A 9,756-nucleotide genomic window follows, 5' to 3' on the forward strand; every position below is an offset into this window, starting at 1 on the left:
ATAATGTTAAGTGTTAAATGTTTTAAATTAGTAAATACAGCTACACATACAATTTAAAAAGTCGCTCTTTTCTGTGTGCGTGGAAATGTAGCAAAGTAAATTTTTTTTTACAGAGTTTTGTCAAATTTATCATTTCTGTACTGCTTATGCTACATCCTCAAAGTATGGCTAGGTTACCACAAATAAATCTCTTCTTCTTCTGTGTTTTTACAGTCCAGTAAAACTGCTTCCGGGTAAACTTGTTATAAGCCCCGCCCACAGGCACCCACCCCTCACGCTAAATCACTGCCTTAGTTGGAAACGGTAAAAAAAAGAAGCGAAACCGAAAAAAAGAAACAAAATCGCAAAAAAGAGAAGCGATCATAAAAACCTTTGAAACACACAAAAACAATAAAAGTGTACAAAAATCTGAATATTGGAATAGAAAACACCAAGAACACGGTTTTTTAAATGTTTGTAGTTATTCGTTGCCAAAACTTGTTTCATGTCAATGTCAATTATTTTTTTAGATACCAAATCTTACTGGCACTGTTCTGGCTCCATTCAGAACCTTCTACTATTCAAGTGAGAGGCATGATCTATAGGCTAGTACTAACTTTTACCAACTCAGAGGGAACGCAGCAGCTCACTGGCTCAGTATGTCCAGAGCTGCAGTAGCTCGTTACCTCTGTAAACAAAACGCCTCTAAAAGTAGTTCCTCAGCGTTAGCTCTTTCAATAACAATGTTGCTATTACTTGATCAATACGCAGGTCCATCCCATCCATCCATTTTCTACCGCTTGTCTCTTTTTGGAGTCGCGGAGGGTGCTGGAGCCTATCTCAGCTGCATTCGGGCGGAAAGCGGTGTACACCCTGGACAAGTCGCCACCTCATCACAAGGCCAACACAGATAGACAGACAACATTCACACTCACATTCACACACTAGGGCCAATTTAGTGTTACCAATCAACCTATCCCCAGGTGCATGTCTTTATCAATATGCAGGTCACGACATGTAAATGGATTGTTGGTGTTTTTTGGATATATTTTTTTTAAAGAGCTTTATAAGCGGAATAGATCAAATCACCATTAACTACATTGTTAATCACCTCTTGCTAGTGTTTTTGTGATTTAGAATACACAAACAAGAGAAAACATCTGAGCTTGTCCTTACATAGGGATTTGTGAATGATGGGCAAAATTCCAAAAAAAAGTGCAGCTCCTCTTACTGCTGTACACAACTCTACTGTCAAGAAATCCCATGAAAAGGCAGGTAATTAAAAATAGCTTGAAAAATCTCTGCACATTTTGCTCCGGCAAACACAGTTACATGGCAAACATGTTACAGCTGCAGTTGCAAATGAACGTCAAAAACCTTTAACAGACCTGTTGTGTCTAACTCTACTTAAAACCACGAGCCTGTGTTACAGTAACACTCATATAGTGAAATCACTGCATTCAAAATAGCTTAAAAAAAAATCAACAAATTCACATTTGCAGACAGTTACATGACAAAAACGCTACTCCTGCAGTTCCAAATAAATGCCAAAAATCCCTTAACAGACTTCAAACTTCAAACCTAGCCTGTACAGTATCACAACATTGCCATGCATAGTGAAGGAACTGCATTGAGAAATGCATACATTCTACATGTTTTGTTAATGCCAAGACCCATTGATGACAAAAAACCTGAAGAAACTGGGTGCACACACCAAAACTGCCTTGTATTACATAAACATGCAAGCACAAGCACAAAACAGGTTGAGAAATCAATACATTCTGCACAAAACCCTCCTTCAGAGGCAAATATAGTGCCAGAAAAACTGCGTGTGCACACCTAACTCTGTCTCTTGTTTAAAAACAATGGCTTGTCTGATAAAAACACCCACATAGTGGCAAACATTGCTAGCAAAATAGGTTGGAAAATAATATTCATTAACACCTTAATAAACTCCTGGCACCAACACCCACACCCTAAAGAGCACTGGATTCCAAAATGGGCTCAAAAATCAACTTTGCACAAAGCACTTCTTTAAAGACCGATAAACGACAAAAAGAATAAAGAAGCTGGAGTGTATTACATAAACATCCATGTACTGTGTTCCAAAATAGGTTGAGAAATCGATCAAATCACTCCTGCGAAATAAATCTACTTGTAACTCCTGGTTAAGACCACAAACATCCATTTCCTAAAACTCAGTTACAAACATTGATTCGCAGCGTGCATAGTGGGGGAACCAATGAAACTCTCAGCGCCTTGAGACCCCAAAGCTGGCACCCTAAACAAAGCCTACCGTCCTCGTAGAAGACGTCCTCCGCCTCCTCGCGCATCATCTCATCCAGGACATCCTCGGCAGCCATCGTTCTCCTCCTGCCTTCTAACTGTGCTGGGATGTGAAATGAAATCAAGTCCAGGCCAGGCCTCTCCGGCTCTGGGCGACAGGATGACGAGCGACAGGATGGTCGCTCCAGTTGAAAGACCAGCACAGCGCTCACAACGTGTGTGTGTGTGAGTGTGTGTGTGTGTACTCCCATGCAATGACCTTCGCTAAGTTTCAGCAACAGGGCTGATTTCGTAACATCCTGTGCAAAGCTGAAGTGAGAGTGTTGCTGCCTGGAGAGCACTTGTATGAGTAAGTGTGTGTGTGTGTGTGCGTGTGCGTGTAGTACAGGGAGGGTCAGTGCAGAGTGTATGTGTGTCCATGTACTGTACTGTACTGTAGTGTTGTGTTGTGTGAGTCACTGAGTGGAGAGGCTGGTGATTATCAGCAATAATTTGTTGCTGTATTTTCACACATACGGCACTGCCGTGAAAGTGTGTGTGTATGTCTAAGTGCATTTATCTTTGACGTGTCATTCCTTCACAGCTCGCCTGCAATCTACACACTGTTTTTTTTCCATTTGGCCCATATCGAAGGCCTCAGTAGTGTTGCTAATAATATCATGTGGTCTCCATGGTGCCACCTACTGTGCACAAAATACTGAACAAACACGCGCACACACACACACACACACACACGCACTTACCAGACACAACATTAGGTACACCTATAAGAGGAGAGTCATTTTTATCTAACTTTCAGGTCATGTCCGAAATGGGATAAAGAACAAGTCAATACATTTTGGGGTTGATCCTTTCTAGTCTATTAGCTTACGATTACATTACCAGCGTCAACTTCTGTGTGTGTGTGTATGCTCAGTAGTAGCCCCGACTCCACACACAGAGACAAAGAGAAAGAATAATTGACAAGAGTGTTCACTCCATTTATTTAATTCAACTGTAGATAGCGCAAAAAGTTCCAGTCCGGTTAACCTTTTTTTTTTTTTTTACTATTGGGAGGTCGGGCCTGGCAGAGTTCTGCACTTAACAAGTGTTTTTCTAGTTGACATTATTAATACGGTCATACTAATTTTTTTTTTCATTTCCAATTTGTTATAACCATCTATTCATTTTTTTAAATTTTTTTTTTTTACATATTTGTTCATAGCGGTTGCTAGATTATTAACCTCAGTACTAGTGATGTCCCAATCCAAGTTTTTGGCCTCCAGATCTGTTCCAATATCTGGGCCTCAGTCTCAATCCTGAAAAGTGAAAATGTTTTATTGCAAGTAACTAAAGTGAATACAATAACACATTTTTATAAAGTTAATCTTAATAAAATGTGATGGTATTTTTGTATATCAAATGATGTATTACATTTGTGGGACAGTATTGTTTGACACTATGTTTTTTAAACAAAATAAAGTGGCGAGTGCACAATAACTAAACAAAATGACAAAGTATTATTGGCTCCTATTTAAATCATTTGGGTAATGCTCTCAAGGTCTTCCTGTAAGCAGACACGTACTCTCTGAGTTTGTAAAAAATAACAAAAAACTACCAAAAAAATGTTTTTGTAATTATAAGAACAAGAAAAAGAAAAATAGCTATGTAATCACTTTAGTATAATTCATATGCTTACAATATACTAGGTATCGATAACCTCTATTTTACATTGAAGCTTTAGCATCTTGTGTTGTCCTGCTCGGTACCATGTTTAACCATTATTTCTTCCTCCAGTGATAATGTTATTTGGAAAAAACTTAGTTGGGTGAGGATTATTATCTTAGAAGTGGCCTCGCACTATGAATAGACGACATGTTTGTTGCCGTTTGCTCCTGAATCGGTGCCGGTGTTCTGGCAAAACATGCACCTTCCTGGAATTTACACAACTCCTGCATGTGTGTAACAAGGAATTGCTCTGGTTGCAATCACGTGACCTAGACTGGCACTTTGGGATTTCAGGCGATGGTCTAGAGTTCCATTAGGCTATTGATTTTTATACCTGCATAAGTGCAGATTTGGGCGTATTTTGAAGGATTTGGAGGCGATCATGAAAAAAATATTTAAAATAGGATGGAATGGATTTATACACTCTTAAGAAAATTATTTTTTGAAAGATTTAAAACCGGGCTATTAAACTACATAATAAAGGGGGCCACAGTTTCAAGAACCCTAAGTTTCAGGGGCCAAACATCTAAATTTGGATGTTTCTTTAGAAAGTGCCTCCACAGGTTATATTCCTTTGAGATTGCGTTTACTTATCAACGAAGTAACCACATCAGCTTTGACACTGTCAATAAATTCATTATTCTACTCTCGCTACTTGTTTCCAGCGTGTGAGGCTAGACAGATAGTTAACATCATGAAGAAACAGAAAAGAGTGTTGATGGTTGATTTTCCTTCTTTTGAATTATTTTTCTTCCTCAGTTTTCTTTCTTTATGTGTCTTCCTTTATTTAGGTTTGTAAGACTGAAAATATAAACATTACAGAAGTACAATGTCCATTGTGTATGTTACATAAATAAAATAGAAGGTTTAGTGTTAATACACACAGCAAACATTGCACACATGTGGTTTAACACAATTGAACCTAAGGTGTAGCTTCATCGCCCTGTGCTGGTCAAATTTAGCGCTACATTTATTTAACCAGTTTTGATTGACAGAGTAAAGCAGTCAAAAACAACACGACCAGTATGAATTTCAATACATTCATACTTTGTTGTCCAGTCGCTGTGTCAAATAACATTTTTGCGATTTATTTAGATTTTTTTAAGGGTTGATAGTGCCATCTTCTTCTACTTACCCATTGCTGCTTCATGGTGACACATATGCTTTGCTGTTGCGCCCTGCACAGTGGCGGCAGTACTGCATAAAAGAGCTACCCTGTTTTGAACGATTTCATCAAGCCTATTTGGGTGTTGTTCGGCGGGCCAAATTAAAAGTTTTGGTGGGCCGCCAGTTGAGTAGGCCTTTTTTTAAACCATTCATCATTATGCTACGACCTCACTTTATTTGACACTCACATGGATTTAAAGAAATACAGATTGGAGGCACATCATGTCTTTACATCTGAAGGAGTCCACAAATTAAGCAATAATCTGTGAAAGACAAAGTTTGACTTATTCATGCAAAGCTAAGTAACGTATTTGATTGAAATAACGAGTGCCGTGCTGCTGTGATTGTGGCGCTAATGAGAAAAAGGATACGTTTGTTTGCAGTTGATTCCCTGCTACAAATATTAGTCTTATCTACAATTCATGTCTGCAGTTGTTTTTATGATGTGAAGTATATTTTGTCTCATTATTTAGCTGTAAATGTTCCTGTTGTTCAGCAATGTTTGCTAGCGATATCATGATTCAGTATATGCTGTTGAGCCTATGAGAGATTTTATTCATCTAGTTTTTTATTACTATTAAGAATATTTTCTTGATGCTAACGATTAGCACCAAAGACGCTATAATGTGGTCATTCGTGTCGAATAAAGCACTTGGCTTTCCTGCTCAACAACTAAGCTTTTAGTTTTGGTTATGAAAATAGACAATGAAAATACGGGGGATTGGACCAACAATTACAGTATTTATTACTAGGACCAAACTTGACGTTAGTTTATTTGCACAACCAGGTTTTGTAGTAATTTATATTTAGGCATAAAACCACAAAAGAACACAAACTAATGCAATCTCTTGTCCTTTTTTTATGTTTAGTTCTACTCTCAAACACTACTAATATAGTCGAGAACAAACTTGATTGCATCACAGAAAGTTTCTCACACAAATCAACATTTTACAAAGTGATCACTGCAGACACCAGCATGGTCCGATTGTATTCCACAAGATGATGAAAGTAATATTTTTAAGAACCATTTACTTCAACGTACTTCCCTAACTTTATTACCTTTATGAACCACTTATTTCGGGACTCTATGAAAGTAATTTTTGATCTCTCTATTTGAACGACTGGAACACCCAAGAACAGAACAGAGCAATACGGCATTTTCTGCTGAAACCCTGCACTCACTTTCACTTTTTTTTAATACTACGCTCAAGCTGCTTGACCATCATGTGAATTAAGCCGCAAAGAAAAAAAACGGATGTAACGTCATATGCAACCAACGTTTCCTCTAAGGTGCGCGCCTGCGCAATTGTGCACTGCTCAAGCGTCCTCTGCGCACAGCAAATATATGCCGCGCACCAAATCAAATCCAATCTGAATTCTAAACAAAATAAACACATTTATTCTGTGTAATTTTGCAATGCAACTCTGAGTGACAGTGACAACAAGCGGCCCTAACGGTGTTCGTCAACACCGTTCAATTGAACACCGTTCAATTATTGTAACGTCTATCGAGATGCTTTGAGGACAGGAATTATAGCGATCACTTTATTGAGCAAAACTGTTTATATTGGGTCATAACCACACCAAAACCATGAGTAATAAACTTAAATCTCGAAAAACTAGTAATTTTCTGCCGTACAAACCAGGCCAAAACCAAATTGTCATCTGTCACCAACACGCATAGCACTAAGCCACTGGTGCGTTTATGGCCACACAAAAAGTCGGACAACTCAAACACCACACAAAGTTACACTATGACTCCTCAGTCATACGTGTGCTTATTCTACTGTCATTTATTATTAATGTTAATTTATTTATATTAATCATGGACTGTTGTTACTAGAGAAAGTTACAGGAATGCACACTTCATCCTATGCTTACATTTCATTGTGCAACATGAGGATGTTTAAGGGGAACTAAATGTGATCTCTGAAAGGGGTACAAATGATTTCCAAAGCAGGACCCCCACCCAGACATATTGTACAATACTAATCCATAGCTTATGAAAAACAAGATTTCTTTTTTTTTCATTACAAGTGGGCCTACTCAGTGGCCTAGTGGTTAGAGTGTCCGCCCTGAGATCGGTAGGTTGTGAGTTCACGAGTCATACCAAAGACTATAAAAAAATGGGACCCATTACCTCCCTGCTTGGCACTCAGCATCAAGGGTTGGAATTGGGGGTTAAATCACCAAAATGATTCCCGGGCGCGGCCACCGCTGCTGCCCACTGCTCCCCTCACCTCCCAGGGGGTGATCAAGGGTGATGGGTCAAATGCAGAGAACAATCTCGCCACACCTAGTGTGTGTGTGACAATCATTGGTACTTTAACTTTAACTTTAACTTTAAATCACTAATATTACAAAATAATGTCATGAAAATGACTCCTCTCATTTGAGTGTTATAGTAAAAGATTGGTTTGAGACAGGTGTGCTGCTGGTATTGCCACATGTGATGTTGCTCACATGTGCTCCACTGAATGCGCAGGGAGTTTTTGTGTTTGCTCACACACAAACAATTAGAGGGAACATTGTATGCAACCCATCAATATGGAAATGTAATTGTCTACCTAAGTGTGCCTCCCTTTTAAAGGAATCTTTAACGTGAGTACAATAGCCACGCAAACACTGGAACACAGCTGTATTAAATATCAGTCTATCGCCGATCAGTTAAAAAAGGTAAAAACTGCCCCCTGAGCCAATCTCATCAACTCATGTATTACAATATTTTCAGTTGGTCAAAGTCCTTTTTGTATGTTTTCTTCTTCTCTAAAATATGTTTCAGATTTTCTATTTTATTGCTTGCCAAACTGGCATTTATATAACTGTTAAGATTTTTTTTTTTAAAGAAAGAAATATGTGTGCAACAACCGTTACACTAATTGAGATGTTAAATTGCATCTTAAAGGGGAACATTATCACAATTTCAGAAGGGTTAAAACCATTAAAAATCAGTTCCCAGTGGCTTATTTTATTTTTCGAAGTTTTTTTCAAAATTTTACCCATCACGCAATATCCCTAAAAAAAGCTTCAAAGTGCCTGATTTTAACCATTGTTATACACACCCGTCCATTTTCCTGTGACGTCACATAGTGATGCCAACACAAACAAACATGGCGCATAGAACAGCAAGCTATAGCGACATTAGCACGGATTCAGACTCGGATTTCAGCGGCTTAAGCGATTCAACAGATTACGCATGTATTGAAACGGATGGTTGTAGTGTGGAGGCAGGTAGCGAAAACGAAATTGAAGAAGAAACTGAAGCTATTGAGCCATATCGGTTTGAACCGTATGCAAGCGAAAACGACGAAAACGACACGACAGCCAGCGACACGGGAGAAAGCGAAGACAAATTCGGCGATCGCCTTCTAACCAACGATTGGTATGTGTTTGTTTGGCATTAAAGGAAACTAACAACTATGAACTAGGTTTACGGCATATGAAATACATTTGGCAACAACATGCACTTTGAGAGTGCAGACAGCCCAATTATCATCAATTAATATATTCTGTAGACATACCCTCATCCGCTATCTTTTCCTGAAAGCTGATCTGTCCAGTTTTGGAATTGATGTCAGCAGACCAGGGAAGCTAGGGTCGATATTCTTCTCTTGATCATCTTCGGTGGCATAAGGGACGGTGTGAGCCAAGACATCCAGGGGGTTTAGCTCGCTCGTCTGCGGGAACAAACTGCCGCCATTGCTTGCCGTGCTACCGAGGTCTTTTGTCCCTGAATTGCTCACACACTCCGGCAGATTCAATGGGGTCTGGCGGCAGATTTCTTTGACTTTATCGTTGGAAATGCATCTGCTTTGAGTGTCGCAGGATATCCACACATTCTTGCCATCTCTGTCGTAGCATAGCTTTCGTCGGTAAAATGTGCGGAACAAACGTCCAATTTCTTGCCACTTTCGCATCTTTGTGCCACTGGTGCAACTTGAATCCGTCCCTGTCCGTGTTGTTATACCCTCCGGCAACACACCGACGAGGCATGATGTCTCCAAGGTACGGAAAACAGTCGAAAAAACGGAAATTAACAGAGCTGATTTGACTCGGTGTTTGTAATGTGTTTGAGAAAATGGCGGATTGCTTCCCGTTGTGACATCATCGCTCCGAGAGCGAATAATAGAAAGGCGTTTCATTCACCAAAATTCACCCATTTAGAGTTTGGAAATCGGTTAAAAAAATATATGGTCTTTTTTCTGCATCATCAAGGTATATATTGACGCTTACATAGGTCTGGTGATAATGTTCACCTTTAAAAACTCTGCCTCTCAAACGGCTTGTTTCCAGAGGGAGCCAAAAAGTGACTTGGAAAAATGCTTTCTCAGAGCATTCAATCGGTCGCAACTGGACTGTTTGGTTTGTCTTAGAAGACTTTTCGCCTTTCATCAGTTCATGCTCATAGACCTAAGTCTCACTAGTCAGATGTAGTCTGAGAATACAATGACCTGGATGAGAACACCCATAGACACTGAGAGATATGTCTTTACAGCAAAATCAATGCAGAATTTGGACCAAAGAACCATCATTACATGTTATAGAGACCAAAAGAAAGTGTTTTAAAAATAGACAAAAAAACATAATATGACCCCTTTTAAAATGCGCAAGTGTCTT

The 9,756-nt window shown here is 39.1% G+C and overlaps 1 protein-coding gene across 3 annotated transcripts in view; it reads right to left on the bottom strand.

Annotated features, from left to right (window-relative positions):
- The window catches only part of ripor2 (RHO family interacting cell polarization regulator 2), a 137,706-nt gene that overhangs the window by 95,238 nt on the left and 32,712 nt on the right, over positions 1-9,756 (bottom strand). Inside the window, exon 1 of one of the 3 annotated variants that reach the window (XM_061966927.2) lies at positions 2,276-4,912. The exons of 1 other annotated variant lie outside the window; for it this stretch is intronic. In XM_061966927.2, coding sequence (XP_061822911.1) covers positions 2,276-2,516 — 241 coding nt within the window. In that variant the 5' untranslated portion in view covers positions 2,517-4,912. Of the gene's footprint in view, positions 1-2,275; positions 4,913-9,756 lie in introns of those variants that run through there. One more of the 3 variants, XM_061966929.1, reaches the window with a different exon arrangement.

Source organism: Nerophis lumbriciformis, linkage group LG11, assembly GCF_033978685.3.
Source record: "Nerophis lumbriciformis linkage group LG11, RoL_Nlum_v2.1, whole genome shotgun sequence".
Lineage (NCBI taxonomy): Eukaryota > Metazoa > Chordata > Actinopteri > Syngnathiformes > Syngnathidae > Nerophis > Nerophis lumbriciformis.